The following is a 19,536-nucleotide window of genomic DNA, read 5'->3' on the forward strand; positions in this document are numbered from 1 at the left end:
TTTCTTTCTTTCATTCATCCTTGCTAAATGCTTGATAGGGCACTCACATGAAGGAACCAAATCATAGCTCTTCTTAGTGATGTCTGGCTCTTGGACTCTTACTTCAAGTTGTTGGGTTAGGTCACCAAAGATTTTTTGCTGATCAAAGCAAACTGAATCAAGTGGCTGTAGTAAATCAGGTTGAGATGAAGCTGCCTCTTTTGCCTTGTCATGGCATTTACATTCTTCTAGTTTTGGAGACGTTTTGTCACCCAATCTTAAACAAAAAGATTCTAGATCACACCAAAACATATCTTCTTCAAGGTCTTCTTTGCTCCTCTCTCGTGGAAGACAAATAATATCCTTAAAACAATTGTGTATAGGGTTGGAAAATACCTCAGGTGCAGTGTTTTGAAGTGCTGATTTATGTTCTGTCTTCTGACCGTCATCAGTGACCTTAGCTACCTCTTCTAGCTGGTCTAAAACTTGACTTGATGATGAGGGGCATGCCATAACTACTTGTTGTTCTGATTCTTCAATATTACCAAAAACACAAGGAGGTTTACTAGATAGCTCAGAGGCCATCTCATCTATTTGCTCAATAAAATTAGGAAGCTCATCAAACAGATCTATCATACCCTCTTGCTCAAGACACTTTCCATGTTGCCTATGAATGGTTTCTTCAAGAATCTCATTAGCCTCCTTGTACCTTATCTTTGTACCTTATGGTTTATTAAGTGAATTAGCCCATCATTTAATAAATATTATTAGTATAATTAATATATATTAGATTCTATGAATTATGAATTATATATAAAATATTATTAATAAGTGTCAACTGATGAAAAATAAGATATTTATTTTTACCTTTTAAAAGTCAAGCATGGATATTCTTTAGAGTTATTATAGTTGTCCAAAGTCATAGTGATGGGATGGGAAGTCAGTTGAAGAGTTATTGCATTTCAAGGACTTTTGGGAGCCTTTTTGGTGGTATGACTGCATTTGTGAGGGGTCTTTATGTTGATATTTTCAGGCCATGTAATGTCCCCACTTTAGCAGCTAACCAAGTGTGTGTGTGTTAGCTTAGTTCTACATGGTCCTAAGGTTTAACGAAGGGTTTAAAGGGATCCTAGAGTGTTTTGGCCTAGTCATCTCTAGTTTGGGCCCAAATAGAGTTGATTTACTTAGTCTCAGGCATACTTACTATTTTTAATAAGTCAACAGGACACAGGGGAGGCTAATTTTGGTGATTGGATTTGATACTCATCGGCAAGAGTTTTCCGACAAGCTATCACTCGTGTTGTTCGGAGTTCGATAGCTAATATATTTTTATGCCTAAAGTATTATTAAAGTTACATTTAATTTAGTTGTAAAATATTGAAGTGTTACTTTAATATTAAATTTTATGGGAATGTGTGCAAATCAAAAGGGGTGCCTAAAGAAAGACATAAATGAATATTTTAATATGTTTTATATTGCACATCTTTTATCCCACATTGCTCATGAGAGTTGAATCGACCCTCAAAGAAAGAATAAAAGAGAGCGTTAGTGGCTTCATTCGATAGGTTAAATATGAGAAGAAAATTGATGTGTGAGTTGCAGATCCATTCTTGGCATTAGAGGACATCTATCCTCTCTTGTGACATTTTAAATGTCATTCCCTTGGGGTTTGGCCTTTGGAATTCATTGCTATCAACTTCATTAACAGGGAAATTGGGTGGTTGCTCATATCATCCCCGCTTCTTATGCAATGTTTATGCCATTCTGAAGGGATGATTTTATGAGGATCTTGGACTGATTGAAGATAGATTATACTATAGTAGCACTGCAACACAAAACTATTCACGTTATTGTATCGCAACACTATTCATGTTACTGTAGCTTGACACTATTCACATCACTGTAGCACGACACTGTTCATGTTACTATAGCAGCAAGATGAGAAGTCGTTACTAGAACATTATGTTATAATGCTAGAATAATTAGTGAGTTGAGAAGTCTGCTATGTATTTGGTTTTATTAGTTTGAAAAATAATATTATTTCAGTAGTAGTTCAATCTTCAGTTTGCATATTATTATAAATTCCTTCTTGTTCATGTTATGCGATTTCAAATCTATGCAAAGATGTCAAAACAAACGAACATTTTACTTCCGAAGCCATAAAGGGGTTTAAACATTTAACGGAGAAATAAAAGGTTGGATGCAAATTATTCGACTAAATTCCTATCAGCAGTTGGGTTAGTTTTTGGGCATTTCTAGGGTGCCCATTACAGTGGTATCAGAGCCTTTAAGTCTTGCCATCCTGTGGAGGCCTTACAGAAAATTTGGAACAAATAGAGAGAAAAGTGTTTGACGAAATGTCAAAACACTAAAGTCAGAGATAAAACAGGTTAAGAATGTATGTTTGAGCATGCGATAGAGGCTATTAACTTCTACCATACCAGAGAAAGACAACAAAGATTCGGACTCACAAAGCAAGCAATCTAGTTTATCAGTGCAGGTTGACATAGAATCTAGTATACAAACACAGAGGAGATATTCTTTGAACCAGACGACAGTATGGGTGACTGAGATGATAGGAATACAGGACTAGGCAGAGGCAGGAATGCCAGTCCAGATCAGAAGGTAATGTTCAGACGGTTACTGGGTACGTTAGAGCAAGGGCAATGTATGCAACATGAGCATAATAGGCGAATGGATATGATGCTGAAGCTTATGGCTAGACAGATGGGTGTCAATATTAATCCAGGCAATGCAAACAACGGAAACAATGATAATAATGGAGGCCGAGGCAACAACAATGGTCTTGAGAATAATATCAATGGTAATAATGATGGATAAGGCAACAATGGGAATGAGGATAACTTTAGACACATTGCACACCCAGTTCGAACAACGAGCTTGAGACCTCTTCTACCCACATTCCCACCTAGAGATCCTGTTCAACCAATGAACGAACTGCAAATTACTGAGTTACAGGTTCAATTTAGGAGGGACTGGGAGGCGGTCGGACTAGAGTTTCAGGCGGATATTTCCCTCAAGGATTATATGGACTTGAGGATGAAACATATGCTTAGGGTAGGAGGGAGGAATCAAAACTTTGAGTTGAGAAAGAAAGTTGGAAAACTTTTTTTACCTTATTATGATGCTTCAGAGAAGATGGCTGCACGATCTTGGGTATAGAAGGTAGATATATACTTGCAGCTGAATCCTATGCCTGAGGAGGAGGTATCAAGTATGCGGCTATTCATTTGGAGGGCCCAACGCATGAGTGGTGGCACCATGGCATGGTAACCTTGGAGCATAATCAAATCACATCTTACGAAGAGTTCACTGAGAGGCTCATCGAGAGATTTGATACCAAAGATCCTAGTTATAGTTTAAGGAGTTGGCATAGCTCAAGTAGTGGGGGTTAGTTGAGATCTATATCATTGAATTTTAGAGGTTAGCTGTGTGGGTCACAAATATTTCAGAGAGGAGATTAGTAGTGTTGTTTATGGATGGACTCTTAAATCCCTTAAGGGGTTGGGTCAAGGGGCATGACCCCAATACATTATAGGAGGCCACTAAGAAGGCTCGTGACTTAGTGCCTTATTCTTTTAAGAGTAGATTTCAGCCTAAGGATTCACATATGAAGAAGGATACGGATAAGGAAAAAAAACCTTTTTACTAGGATGCACAGCCAAAAGGGGATAATAGGAAGTTGGATAATGACACCTTGAATGAGTTAAGGAGGAAGAATCTATGTTTTAATTGTAGAGAGCCTTGGGACTTATCTCATAAGTGCCCTCTCAAGGCTAAGGCAAATCAAATGGAGTATTTTTCAGCGGAGGAGTCACAGTCAGAGGGGGAGGATCCACACTCCAATTTAGATGTGAGTAGCACTCTAGAGGAGAACATCATTCCTAAGGATGATAGGTCGTTGGCACGATTGACAGGGACTCAAAAGGCGATCACATTTAGGGTCAAAGGTACTATCCAGGGGCAGAAAGTGATCTCTCTCATTGTTACTGGGGCTACACATAACTTCATAGATGCACAGTTGGTAGCCATGAGAGGTTTACAAACCGAGGAGCATGCTGGGTTTAGAGTCATGGTAGCAAATGGTGACAAATTATTATGCACTCGAAAGATATCTAATCTTCACATCAAGTTTGGAGATGGCTATGAGTTGGAGAATGAGTTCTATGTAGTAGACATGGGCGACTATGATGTCATCCTTGACATTACATGGATGGCCTTACTAGTTGAGTTCACACTCAACCTAGCAAAACTAGAGATGAGATTCCAGCATGAGAGCAAAACTGTTATACTCAGAGGAGTTTTGGATGGGAGCTACAGAGTAGTCTCCCAGAGGAGAATGCAAAGACTTTTTCGGCATAATGGCATAGAGTAGGCAGCAAAATGTTTCATTATGCCAGCTCTACAGGAGCCACAAGTAAAGAGTCATCCACCAGATATCTAGGAAATACTTGACAGGCACGCCAAAGTATTTGGCAATATTCCGCATGGGGTTCCTCCTGACAGGGGGATAGAGCATGTTATTGAGCTCAAGGAGGGAGCCAAACCGGTCATGATTACTCCCTATCGTCATCCTAAGAAACACAAGGATGAGATAGAGAAGGCGATTAAAGAGCTATTGGAGATGGGGTATATTAGGTCTAGCAAAAGCCCTTTTGCTTCGGTAGTAGTTCTAGTGAAGAAGGAGGATGGGATGATGCGTATATGCATTGATTACAAGGCACTGAATAAGAAAACAATTAAAAATAGGTATCCCATTCCTAGGATTCATGAGCTGATTGATGAGTTACATGGTGCACGCTTTTTCACCAAAATTGATTTACGATCCGGATACCACCAGATCAGGATGAGAGAAAAGGACATCGAGAAGACAACCTTTCGATGTCACTATGGCCACTTCAAGTTTATGGTTATGCCATTTGGGCTAATCAATGCACCCGCCACATTTCAGAGTTGTATGAACCAGGTGTTCAGGGGGCAGTTGAGGAGATTTGTCTTGATCTTCTTTGATGACATCTTGGTCTTCAATAAGACCTGGGAGGAGCACTTGCAGCATCTACAGGAGGTGTTATCTATTCTAGACAGAGAGTCATTGTATGCCAAGGAATCAAAATGCGAGTTTGGCATGACCGAGCTCCTTTACCTTGGGCATATCATTAGTGTAGATGGTGTTCAGGTTGATCCCAAAAAGATTAGAGTTGCTGTCGATTGGGCTACTCCTACAAACCTCACACAACTTAAGGGGTTCTTTGGTTTATGTATTTTTATAGGAGGTTTGTTAGGGGATTCTCACACATTGCCAGATCTTTGACAAATCTCACCAAGAAAGGATCCTTCACATGGACAGAGGCAGCGCAGAGATGTTTTTTCAAACAAGTGATGTCATCTTGTCCAGTTCTAGCTCTAGTTGATTTCACGAAGCCATTTGAGCTTCAATGTGATGCTTCAAGAGATGGGATAGGAGCAGTATTAATGCAAGAGAGACACCCCATTACATTCGAGAGTAGGAAGCTCTGAGGAGTTATTTTATCTACAACAAGGAAATGTTGGCCATAATGCATGCATTGGCCAAATTCCGATCAGATTTGGCAGGTGGGCTCTTTGTGATCAAGACTGATCACAATAGTATTAAATACTCCATGAGCCAATGTGATCTTAATGACCGGCAGCAAAAATGGGTTATTGAATTGTAGGATTATGACTTTGATATAGAGTTTGTCAAAGGTAAGAAAAATGTGGTGGTTGATGCTTTATCTCAGAGACCTCACTTATGTGCTCTAGCAGAGGTTTCCGAAGATTGGAGAGATCAAATTGCAGTGAAGTATGCAGGAGATGATTGGGCTTTTGGGATAGTTGCGAGCACAATTCAAGATGACATGTATGCGGTGTTGGATGGGTTGATCAGATTTCAAGATAGTGTTTATTTGATCCCTACATCACAGTTTAGAAAGGAGATTCTGAGGGCATTTCATGATGCACCTACAACTGGGCATCTAGGGGTCTTCAAGACCTACAAGCAGATCCGAGAGTGGTTCTCATGGAGAGGGCTCAAGGGTGATGTTCGAAGGTATGTCAGGGAGTGTGCAGTTTGTCAGTAGAATAAGGGAGAGCACACATTTCCTACAGGTTTACTACAACCCTTGCCCATTCTAGACAGGAAATGGGAAAGTATTTTTATGGACTTCATCATTGGTTTACCACGAGTGTAGGGAAGAAATTGTATTTATGTGGTTGTAGACAGATTGACAAAGTTTGCTCACTTCTTTGCTCTTCCTTCTACTTATACAACTCAGGTGGCAGATTTATTCTTCAGAGAGGTTTTCAAGTTGCATGGGATACCAAGATTTATTGTTAGTGACAGGGATAACAAGTTCATGAGCACCTTTTGGTAGGAATTGTTAAGGTTGTGCTATAGATCTTACACCTAGTACGAGTTACCACCCTTAGACAAATGGGCAGATGAAGATAGTAAATAAATGGGTGGAAGGCTATTTGCGGAACTATGTGACTATGTAGCAAAGAGCGTAGTTCAAGTGGTTACACATGGGGGAGTATTGTTACAATACCACATATCACATGACCATTAGGGTGACTTCATTAATGGCATTGTATGGGTATGAAGCACCAAGCTTCATGGATTTAGTTTTGGGGAATAGTCGAATGCCCAAAGCCAAAGACCTGTTGCAGGATAGTCAGAATATCCTAAGAGTGCTCAAGGAGAACATACAATAGGCTCAAAATCAACAGAAGTTGTATACTGATCAGCATAGGGTAGAGTGCAATTTCGAGGTAGGGGATATGGTGTATTTGAGGCTACAACCATATAGGCAGTCATCACTCAAGAGGAGCGGAGCAGAGAAGTTGAAGCCTAAATTTGATGGGCCCTACAGGGTGATTCGCAAAGTGGGCGAGGTCACCTATGAGCTTGAGCTTCCAGAGGGCAATCGGGTGCACAATGTATTTCATGTGTTGAGGCTTAAGAAAGCCATTGGTCAGAGTGTAGTTCCTTCTACAAATTTACCCCCTTTGGATGAGGAGGGGAAACTCATGTTAGTACTTAAGGCTATTCTGGACACCCGAGAGAGGAAACTCAGAACTAGGATAGTGAAGAAGTATTTGGTTAGATGGAAGGACCTGTCAGAGGAGGATGCTACATGGGACAGTGAGCAAGTTATTCAACAAGCTGGACGAAGATTGCTTAAGGATAAGCAATTTCAATGGGGGCAGACTGTAATGTCCCCACTTTAGTAATTGACCAAGTGTGTGTGCGTTAGCCTGATTCTACATGGTCCTGAGGGCTAACGAAGGGTTTAAAGGGATCTTAGAGTGTTTTGGCCTAGTCATCTGCAGTTTGGGCCAAAACGGAGTTGATTTACTCAATCTCAGGGATATGTACTATTTTTAGTAAGTCAGCAGGACACAGGGGAGGCTAATTTTGTTGATTGGATTTGATACTCTTCAGCAAGAGCTTTCTAACGAGCTATCACTTGTGTTGTTTGGAGTCCGATAGCTAATAATTTTTTATGCATGAAGTATTATTAAAGTTACATTTAAATTAGTTGTAAAATATTAAAGTGTTACTTTAATATTAAATTTTATGAGAATGTGTGCAAATCAAAAGGGAGGCTTAAAGGGAGACATAAGTGAATATTTTAATATGTTTTATATTGCACATCTTTTATCCCACATTGCTCATGAGAGTTGAATCAACCCTTAGAGAAAGAATAAAAGAGAGCATTAGTGGCTTCATTCGGTAGGTTGAATATGAGAAGAAAATTGATGTGGGAGTTACAGATTCGTTCTTAGCATTAGAGGACATCTATCCTCTCTTGTGACATTCTAGACATCATTCCCTTGGGGTTTGGCCTTTGGAATTCATTGCTATCAGCTTCATTAACAGGCAGATTGGGTGTATTTCCAGCTATAGGCAGATTGAGTGTTTGCTCATATCATCCCCGCTCCTTGCCCGATGCTTATACCATTTTGAAGGGATGATTTTATGAGGATCTTGGACTGATTGAAGACAAATTATACTGTAGCAGCATTGTAGCACAACACTATTCACATTACTATAGCACAACACTATTCACGTTACTGTAGCATGACACTATTCACGTCATTGTAGCACGACACTATTCATGTTACTGTAGCAGCAAGAGGGGAAGTCATTACTGGAACATTATGTTATAATGCTGGAGTAATTAGTGAGTTGAAAAGTTTGCTATGTGTTTGATTTTATTAGTTTGATAAATAATATTATTTCAGCAGTAGTTCAATCTTCAGTTTGCATATTATTATAAATTCCTTCTTGTTCATGTTATGTGATTTCAAATCTATTCAAAGACGTTAAAAAAAACTTTTTACTTCCAGAGCCATAAAGGGGTTTAAACATTTAACGGAGAAATAAAGGGTTGGATGCAAATTATTTTACTAAATTCCTATCAGCAGTTGGTTTAGTATTTGGGCATTTGTAGGGTGCCCATTACAGGCCATGATTTTTGGGGTTACTATTGTACACTTTTTGAAGACTTTTTAGGGGCTCAAAATTGGCCTTAAAGGCTGAATTCGACCAAGGAGTGGTTGTTTGCTTCTGCATTTGTGAAGCAATTGAAGTGAAAAAGCATAATTACGAGTTTGAGGCTCATTTGTAAGGGTTTTGAGTTTTTTGTTAAAGGGCTATTGTTGTGATTTCTTCTTGAATCATTCATAGTTTGAGTACAAATTGCTTTGTATCAATTATGGGAATGTTATATATCAGCCTTTGAAACTTTGAATGAAGGAGTTGTTTGAAGACCTTTTCTGAGTTCCATCTTGTTGTATGAAAGGTACTAATTTGTTGTCAGTATTGTGATTCATCTTGTGTCCTAAGTGAGAATCCTTCAGTTTGTTGCATTTGCAAAATGAGTAAATTGTTATCTAAATTGTGTCATTTTTGAACTATTTCAAGAAGGTTTCATTGTGTTAAAAATATCAATCTCATTTCAAGTTTGGTGCATCACCTTAGTCTTAAAATTTTAATTTTGTTATCCCTCTATCTCTTTTCCTCCCAAGTTTTAAGTTCTATTTGTAGAGCAAATAGGTGAAGCATCGTAAGGAGCCAACCTAGAACCCAGAGGTTCACTCCTATTTTTGGTACACCCACTACCCAGGAGTGTTTCCATGTTTCTTGAAGTGACTGGGTTTTTCGAATTCAATCAAGGGTGCAACTTTTAGAGATAACATTACCTTTTACTTAATTTCTACTGAGGTGTTTTGGCAAAACGGAGGTGGTCCAAATAGTACAAGTTTTTCTTGGATATTGTGTGGCCCAACATGAAGCAGCCTCTTCCATAGAGCTTTAAATGACTTACACTACCTTTGTATATCCTCTGTCTTAATCTGCAAAGAAAAGTTGAAGAATATTTGCAGTGTATGCAATATTAAATCTTTATACGACAAAGGGATTTGGCATTTTCATATTCTCTTTTCCTTGTTTGATAGATATATTTGGAATGTGAAATATATATAAATGTTTAATGTTGGTGGCATCCTTGTAGTGCGTAGAAATGATTATTCGCCACTCTAATCATCTTCAATAAATATTGTGCTTTATACAATATCGATCATTATAAGATTTTACCCCTTAGATATACGGCAATACTGAGGATATTGTCACCTTGTATTATGTATTCTGTTTTTGCCGTGGTATCCATGTGTTGTTGAGATGGTATTATTTTTGCCCAACCTTTTTATATATTAATCTCATCTTTATTTCTGATAGATACTATTGACGATCAATATACGTCTCCTTGACAAATTTTGTTGTGATGTATATATAATTTGATGCCATCAAAGTTGCAATCCTTATTATCCTCTAGGTGTATATATATGTTGTTTCATTTGTCCTCTATGCATCTCTGTGGAAGGTAATATATTAATTTGCATCTTACTTCACTATCTTTCTTTACATCTGCAGCTTGGCTCTGATACCATGTTAACTTCTTGGATCTCTGCAAATGTAATAATATTGCCATTATAATTGATATTTTCTAAATGCAGATCCCAAACTCTTATAAATATAAGAGTAGGAGACATGTCTTATGAAGAGGCATGTCTTTATCATTATTAGTTAATATAACAATATAAATCACTATATATATATATATATCAACATTGCATCTTAAGATTAAATCAATCTGGCTGTAGCTATAATCTTACACTCCCTGTTAGCTAGGGAGGATTTGTTATGGAACACAATATGCTCTCAAGCATATGGAGGTATATCATCTCAATGTGATATTTACGGATATCAACAAAAATCCATCAACTCACACATATATTACATATGGAATTTGCTTCAATTCACTATGAGGCTAAATTTCTCAACACTTACAACCATTTGGCAATTTGGGCAATCATTAAATTGAGAGGTTGTTTCATCTTTAATCTCAAAAATCAATCACTGTGTATTACGCTAATATGTTGAGTCCATGTGATCCGCAGGGGATATTTTCTGGCCTTGCGTTTCTATATGTTTTGCATTGGAAGTAAACAAATTGCTGACATTTGACATGTTCTGATTTTGTTGTGTGAAACATTAGAACTGTGTGGTGGTCTCCTAATAGCAATATAGCTTTTTATTGGAAGCTAGGTTTTTACATTTGAAGAATTGTTTTCCTTTAGAAAGGTTATTTGAGACATGACCATGACAGACAACTAGTAATATTGTCCAGAAAGAGTTATTCTATATATGAATTACAAATCATCTTTTGAAGGACTAGCAGTTCCATCCTACAGTAACTGATCAGATCCTAGCAAGAGTTTGATCTATAAATTACATATGTATTTGAAGTTCAACACATTTGGGACAAATTCATGGTGGTTTTGGTGCCAATGAATCCTAAAATTTCTTGTTTTCTAGTGTATACTTAGCAATTTAAATTTATGCTGCTTGGTCAAGGATGGATAGGTCAGCAGACACAAATTTGCTTCTTGAAGAGTTGTATGACCTGAAACTCACAAAATATGCCAAGTCAAAAATTGCCAGAAACTCCACCATTACTACAATTTTCAAGGTGGAAGTGGTATTTTATCCGACTCCATTAGATCTAGATCCAAAATCCATACCATGAGATCATCGTTCACAAGCTCTTGTTTGTTTTTGTCTTTCAAAATTCATTTGAATTGATTCTGAGATGTGGATGTGTTGTAGTCATGTGATGTTGTAGAGCTGATTATCTCCTTTTCAACACAGAAAATTTTAGAAGCACGAGAGAGGGATCAGCCTCCACACATATGGAAAATGCGAACTTTTGAGGAAGCTTCAGCAAACTGGACTACACTGTTTGGTCATTTAAATGAGTATGAATGAAAATGAATCTTCACGTAACATAATGAGGAAATTGTGTTATAGGTAAACATGGTTGGATTGGTTATTATTTCTAAAATAAAGGAATTTGCTAATTGTCAAAGAATTCAATTCCATAGAATGCTAGTGATGCATTGAAAATGCAATTCGTGTACTTGTTATAACTTTTTTTTTCAAGAGCAGTTCAGTTAAACTAACCAAAATATTTCCATGTTGTTTCTCATTCTATCTATTATAACGGTTATTCCTATTTCCCTTGTTCCCCCAAGCCACAAGTTATAAAGCAATGCAATCGGAGTTTAGTATAACAACTTAACAATCCATTGATAGGGATGTTTTGCCTTATTCTGCTAAATGAAAACAAATAAAGCTGCAAACAACAAACTATAACATAAATAACTGAATATAATTACGAACCATACCAAGATTCTTTTGTACTATCCTTTTCATCATAGAAAGCTATTTATTTCAAACTGATAATCTTTAGAGCACTATATGCCACTTACAAGGCTAAACCACACAAAATCATAGTGCAGATTGCTAAAACATTTCACAGAAAACCAATTTTAAATTCTAAGAAGTTTGCCTGGAGCAACTTGATTTTGATATCCTAATTACCAAGTACATATTAATATAAAATATTGCATTATCAAAAGTTTTATAGCTTTTGTCAATTATTTTTTGATGATATTCAGTTATAAAAATTTCTTTAATGGTGTAAACTGCTGTAGTTATTCGACCATACCAACAAAATTGAAGAGGTAGACTGCCATTGATTCTAACAATTATAACACATTCATATAATTATTAAATATACACATGCACGCACAGACACACATACACATTAAATTTTCTTCAATGGTGTACATTGTTGTACTTATTCGACCATACCAACAAAATTAAAAAGGTAAACTGCCAGTGATAACACATTCATATAATTTTTCAATATATAGATGCACACGTGCACGCGAATGCAAACGCATGTATTTGAAGTTCAACACATTTGGGACAAATTCATGGTGGTTTTGGTGCCAATGAATCCTAAAATTTCTTGTTTTCTAGTGTATACTTAGCAATTTAAATTTATGCTGCTTGGTCAAGGATGGATAGGTCAGCAGACACAAATTTGCTTCTTGAAGAGTTGTATGACCTGAAACTCACAAAATATGCCAAGTCAAAAATTGCCAGAAACTCCACCATTACTACAGTTTTCAAGGTGGAAGTGGTATTTTATCTGACTCCATTAGATCTAGATCCAAAATCCATACCATGAGATCATCGTTCACAAGCTCTTGTTTGTTTTTGTCTTTCAAAATTCATTTGAATTGATTTTGAGATGTGGATGTGTTGTAGTCATGTGATGTTGTAGAGCTGATTATCTCCTTTTCAACACAGAAAATTTTAGAAGCACGAGAGAGGGATCAGCCTCCACACATCTGGAAAATGCGAACTTTTGAGGAAGCTTCAGCAAACTGGACTACACTGTTTGGTCATTTAAATGAGTATGAATGAAAATGAATCTTCACGTAACATAATGAGGAAATTGTGTTATAGGTAAACATGGTTGGATTGGTTATTATTTCTAAAATAAAGGAATTTGCTAATTGTCAAAGAATTCAATTCCATAGAATGCTAGTGATACATTGAAAATGCAATTCGTGTACTTGTTATAACTTTTTTTTTCAAGAGCAGTTCAGTTAAACTAACCAAAATATTTCCATCATGTTTCTCATTCTATCTATTATAACGGTTATTCCTATTTCCCTTGTTCCCCCAAGCCACAAGTTATAAAGCAATGCAATCAGAGTTTAGTATAACAACTTAACAATCCATTGATAGGGATGTTTTGCCTTATTCTGCTAAATGAAAACAAATAAAGCTGCAAACAACAAACTATAACATAAATAACTGAATATAATTACGAACCATACCAAGATTCTTTTGTACTATCCTTTTCATCATAGAAAGCTATTTATTTCAAACTGATAATCTTTATAGCACTATATGCCACTTACAAGGCTAAACCACACAAAATCATAGTGCAGATTGCTAAAACATTTCACAGAAAACCAATTTTAAATTCTAACAAGTTTGCCTGGAGCAACTTGATTTTGATATCCTAATTACCAAGTACATATTAATATAAAATATTGCATTATCAAAAGTTTTATAGCTTTTGTCAATTATTTTTTGATGATATTCAGTTATAAAAATTTCTTTAATGGTGTAAACTGCTGTAGTTATTCGACCATACCAACAAAATTGAAGAGGTAGATTGCCATTGATTCTAACAATTATAACACATTCATATAATTATTAAATATACACATGCATGCACAGACACACATACACATTAAATTTTCTTCAATGGTGTACACTGTTGTACTTATTCGACCATACCAACAAAATTAAAAAGGTAAACTGCCAGTGATAACACATTCATATAATTTTTCAATATATAGATGCGCACGTGCACGCGAATGCAAACGCATGTATTTGAAGTTCAACACATTTGGGACAAATTCATGGTGGTTTTGGTGCCAATGAATCCTAAAATTTCTTGTTTTCTAGTGTATACTTAGCAATTTAAATTTATGCTGCTTGGTCAAGGATGGATAGGTCAACAGACACAAATTTGCTTCTTGAAGAGTTGTATGACCTGAAACTCACAAAATATGCCAAGTCAAAAATTGCCAGAAACTCCACCATTACTACAGTTTTCAAGGTGGAAGTGGTATTTTATCTGACTCCATTAGATCTAGATCCAAAATCCATACCATGAGATCATCGTTCACAAGCTCTTGTTTGTTTTTGTCTTTCAAAATTCATTTGAATTGATTTTGAGATGTGGATGTGTTGTAGTCATGTGATGTTGTAGAGCTAATTATCTCCTTTTCAACACAGAAAATTTTAGAAGCACGAGAGAGGGATCAGCCTCCACACATATGGAAAATGCGAACTTTTGAGGAAGCTTCAGCAAACTGGACTACACTATTTGGTCATTTAAATGAGTATGAATGAAAATGAATCTTCACGTAACATAATGAGGAAATTGTGTTATAGGTAAACATGGTTGGATTGGTTATTATTTCTAAAATAAAGGAATTTGCTAATTGTCAAAGAATTCAATTCCATAGAATGCTAGTGATGCATTGAAAATGCAATTCGTGTACTTGTTATAACTTTTTTTTTCAAGAGCAGTTCAGTTAAACTAACCAAAATATTTCCATGTTGTTTCTCATTCTATCTATTATAACGGTTATTCCTATTTCCCTTGTTCCCCCAAGCCACAAGTTATAAAGCAATGCAATTGGAGTTTAGTATAACAACTTAACAATCCATTGATAGGGATGTTTTGCCTTATTCTGCTAAATGAAAACAAATAAAGCTGCAAACAACAAACTATAACATAAATAACTGAATATAATTACGAACCATACCAAGATTCTTTTGTACTATCCTTTTCATCATAGAAAGCTATTTATTTCAAACTGATAATCTTTAGAGCACTATATGCCACTTACAAGGCTAAACCACACAAAATCATAGTGCAGATTGCTAAAACATTTCACAGAAAACCAATTTTAAATTCTAAGAAGTTTGCCTGGAGCAACTTGATTTTGATATCCTAATTACCAAGTACATATTAATATAAAATATTGCATTATCAAAAGTTTTATAGCTTTTGTCAATTATTTTTTGATGATATTCAGTTATAAAAATTTCTTTAATGGTGTAAACTGCTGTAGTTATTCGACCATACCAACAAAATCGAAGAGGTAGACTGCCATTGATTCTAACAATTATAACACATTCATATAATTATTAAATATACACATGCACGCACAGACACACATACACATTAAATTTTCTTCAATGGTGTACATTGTTGTACTTATTCGACCATACCAACAAAATTAAAAAGGTAAACTACCAGTGATAACACATTCATATAATTTTTCAATATATAGATGCGCACGTGCACGCGAATGCAAACGCACACCCACACACACCCTCTTTTATACTAATATTTTAAATTTGCAAGGTAAGGCAGATAAATTGGTCAGGTATTTGTAAATATTCTACAATTAAAAGCAGCGCAAAAGATGCAAATAGGCATAATTTTTAAACCTTGATAACAGGGGTATCATAAGTGATGCAAGGAACATAGCTCCAGTGACATCTTAAAAATTACCAAAGATATTAAGTTTTAAATATTTTTATGACTGAAAAATCATTTCAGATAAGATATGTGGATTTAATCACAAAGGAAGCAATTCTAAAAAACATTCTACCTTGAACTTGGCAGTTGTCCAAGTAGTATTTTCTATGAAAGATAATGGGGATGCAAAGGCATTGTAAAGATTAGGAACTCGTGACTAATATAGAGATACTTGTGAAGAACAGTCCTCGACTTTTATCTAATTAATGTGCGTTGTGCGCCGCCCGCCTCCCCCCCCCCCCCCCCCCTTCCCTTTTTTTAATGAAGTCATTACGGATGGTTATTTACATACACTTAACTAGCACTTGCACCCGAAGGAGCAAGGGGTACGCCGCCAATAGCCTCTACATATATTTTAATCAAATATTTAATATGATATGAAAGGTATATAAACAAAGAAAAATAAATTAAAGATTGTTAAATTGACATAGCATATATATATATATATATATATATATATATATATATATATATATATATATGTATACATATATAGGTATACATATACATATATACATATACATATGTATATGTATATAACGAAAAATATATAAAATCATGGTTACCAGGAGACCCGTCTCCCCCCTAAAAGTGGCGTCTCGGAGACCGAGACGCGTCTCGGAGACTTTTCGCGTCTCCGGAGACCTCAAAAAAGGTTGGAGACTTCATGACGAAGTCTCCTGAAGTCTCCCCGTCTCCTAATCCAAAAAGTGAAGTCCCCTCGAAGTCTCCTGATAAAATATAAATGTAAAATATAATATTAAATAATTTTATATATTTTAGCCCTCATTTAAATGTTTTTAATGCAAAAATCTAAGGTACTATATGAATTCCGTAACAACTGCTTGGTGATGTACGTCACCTACAGGAACACGATACAAGTCTAAGACAACATATTGGAAGCTGTACAGGATTGCAGTAAAGATCCCAAATCACATAAATTTATGCGGCTGAGAAATTAGTGTGCAAAAACTGTTGTTAGTGCATTAGAAGATAGTATTATGTATGTTACAAAAATCTGATATGCAAATGCTTGATAATAGTATTATTCCTCATGAAAACCAAGCATCTATTTGCTGATAAAGACTCAGCGATAACAGTGATAGACTAGAGGTTTTATGTATGTTAACATGAATGTATTTGGTCCCATATTTCTGTTTTTTCAAGAGGATATCATGTTTCAGTTTGATGTATAAGTCGTATTTGTTATTCGTACCTGTTTATCTGCTGTTGGCAATATCCTAGTACCAATATAGGAATCTTTGTTAGTTGAATCTGTGTAACTGGAAAAAAAACACTATTACAAAATGATTTACTCCCTTTTAAACTAAGCAATCCTAACTCTTAGTTAGAAAATAGAAATCCTAAGTGTGTCTCTATGCATGCATCAATGTTGAATAATTCAATAATTTTCACAAATTTTTTGTAGCAATGCCAATTTGTCAGGTTTTAAAATCTATTTCAGTAATGTACTTATGTATCTGACCGCTTATTATTATTATAATCTTTGACAGTTTGACTCTATGAATCTATTTTAATTTTTAATGTGACAACACTAGTATTATTAATTTATTATTTACTTTAGTCTTTTAGTCTTACGGTATTACTATTTTGAAAATTTGAAATTTTGTATTTACTTTTAGTATTAGACTCTTTAAGTTTAAACTATTAAAAATTTATTTTAAAAAAAAAAAAAAAAAATTGCCGTCTCCAAGTACCCCCGTCTCCTATTTGAAAAATTGCCGTACCGGTACCAGTACCAGTACCGGAGACCTCAAAGTCTCCCCGTCTCCTGGTGACCTTGTATAAAATTAATGTAGAATTACAACTATATTCTATCTAATTTATGTTCGTTGTGTCCCTTCCCCCCCGCCCGCCTCCCCGCCCTCCCTTTCTTAATGAAGTCATTATGGATGGTTATTTACATACATTTAATTATCATGTGATAGGGTAATAGATGAATGGCTACTAATCCTACAACTATGTTGGAAGATTTGGTGGTCTAGAGGATTTTAACAAAACATCCTCAAGACCAATCTATAAGTTTTTCATGATATCATTCCATGGTGGCTAAAATTGAAAACATAAATTTCTATTCAAGTTGATTGGCAATATTTGCAATATTTGTGATAGGTATAGACACTTCATGAATTTATCAAATGAAATAGTTAAGCTAGTATAAAAATTCCTCAAAAGGGAGCACTACATGGACACTGGGGATTGCAGTTGTATTTTTATATTAACTTATTTATTTGGAAATCTTTTTTTAAATAACAATTTTCTTTTATTTTTATTTAGATTTTTCTAAATTTCTAAGGTAGTTCAAAATGAATTCTACAAACTTGTAATGGTAAAATATGCACATGTTAAGATATAACCTTAAATACATGTATTGACAAGTATCCTTATTTTGCATTAAATAAGGATAATTGCTTGATTCCTTCTCCATTCCTAGCTGCACATTCTTCTATAGTTTTTTTTTTTTTTGCGCCTTGTCTAGTGTCCACAAATCATATGATTAATATAACTACCTTTGCATCTATTCCAATACTTTTACCCTCCATTTTATCTGTACACATAATTTATAGTCACCTCATTATATGTTTATTATGCTTATCCATGCATTAATTACTAATTTTTTTTAGCTCCACCTTGATTCTAGGGCCTTTGTGTTTTGTGCCATTTCTACGACTGTCAACTTGAGTCATAAAATCTCAAATGTTCAAATTCAGAAAAAATATTTTCCTATTGCTATAACACTAGTTATGAGCCACTTAAACACACGTTTGCATGATTTATTGTTGTCCTTGTATTAAAAATCACTATATTGCATTTATTTCACATATTTTTCGTCTTTGATCATTTTGAGTGGTTGCATATGCATTAAAAGAAGGGAATCACTTTAGTGTAGTGTTATAAGTGAATCTATATTTCCACCTGCATTCCAAGAGCCTCTAAAATGATCGCATTGAATGACCTTTCATTTTGGCTATGCTTCAGGCTCTGGGTTTTGGTCCCAATTTCCTTCAATCCGTGGAGATGCTCTTTGGTGATGCTAATGCTTGCATCACCATCAATAATTTGCAATCTGAAGCTTTTGGACTTTTTCGTTCCATCAGACAAGATTGTCCGTTAGCTGCAGCGCTTTATGTCCTTGCTGCCGAAGGTTTTGGTTATTTACTTGCTCACTCTGTGTCTTCTGGGCTGGTTCGTGGCATTTCCTTGCCTGATTCTTCCTCCCAGTTAGTCAATGGACATTTTGCTGATGATTCTTTTCTCACTTTTCTCGAAGATGAAGAAAACATCAAAAATGCTTTAAATTGTCTTGACACTTTTTGTCAAGCCTCTGGCTCTGTCATTCAATGGCATAAAACACTCTGTTACCGACAGTCTTTTTTGCCAGGTCCACCTTGGCTCAGCTAATTCCAATGGAAATGGGTTACTCATGGAGAAATTTTTCGCTTTCTTGGCATTCTGTTTGCTTTCCAGGCTTCCCCTGTGGAATTTTGAAATGTTGTGCTTACAAAGATTACCAAAAAGCTTGATTATTGGATCACTAAGCCGCTTTCTCTTGCTGGTAAATTCCAGATTTGTTCTAAGATTTTGGCTGCCACCCATGTGTTTTATTCTTCTTGTTGGGCTCCCTCCAAAGCTTCATATCTCAAATCAGAATGTTTGCTCAGAGATTTTCTTGGGGCCTCTGGTTTTGACCATCATGGTTTTCACAGAGTTGCTTGGGATTTCTGTTGTCTCCCAAGGGAATCTGGGGGTCTCGGCCTGCTTTCCACTTGGAAGTAGGGCCTTGCCCTCTGTGCTAAATGGATTATCAGAGCTATTTCTGGAGATGAAGCCTGGAAAATTCTTGTCAGGCATTGCATCTCTTCAGGTTTCCCTGCTAACAGACCGGCGTGGAAGGGAATTGGTTTTCAGACCCTTCTCATTATGCGAGAATTAGTGGTCATACAGG

General features: G+C 35.9%; 1 protein-coding gene across 4 annotated transcripts in view; it reads left to right on the forward strand.

Moving 5' to 3' along the window:
- LOC149549482 (early meiotic induction protein 1) overlaps positions 1 to 14,576 on the forward strand; it is a 134,383-nt gene extending 119,807 nt beyond the window's left edge. The window contains exons 3-4 of one of the 4 annotated variants that reach the window (XM_089792853.1): positions 12,743 to 12,901; positions 14,252 to 14,576. In XM_089792853.1, coding sequence (XP_089648979.1) covers positions 12,743 to 12,859 — 117 coding nt within the window. In that variant the 3' untranslated portion in view covers positions 12,860 to 12,901; positions 14,252 to 14,576. Of the gene's footprint in view, positions 1 to 11,233; positions 11,494 to 12,742; positions 13,003 to 14,251 lie in introns of those variants that run through there. The other 3 variants (XM_089792851.1, XM_089792850.1, XM_089792852.1) reach the window with 3 other exon arrangements.
- Positions 14,577 to 19,536: the final 4,960 nt, after the last annotated feature.

This window comes from Cupressus sempervirens, chromosome 7, assembly GCF_028749045.1.
Source record: "Cupressus sempervirens isolate cs-2001-9-10 chromosome 7, ASM2874904v1, whole genome shotgun sequence".
NCBI classification, from domain to species: domain Eukaryota; kingdom Viridiplantae; phylum Streptophyta; class Pinopsida; order Cupressales; family Cupressaceae; genus Cupressus; species Cupressus sempervirens.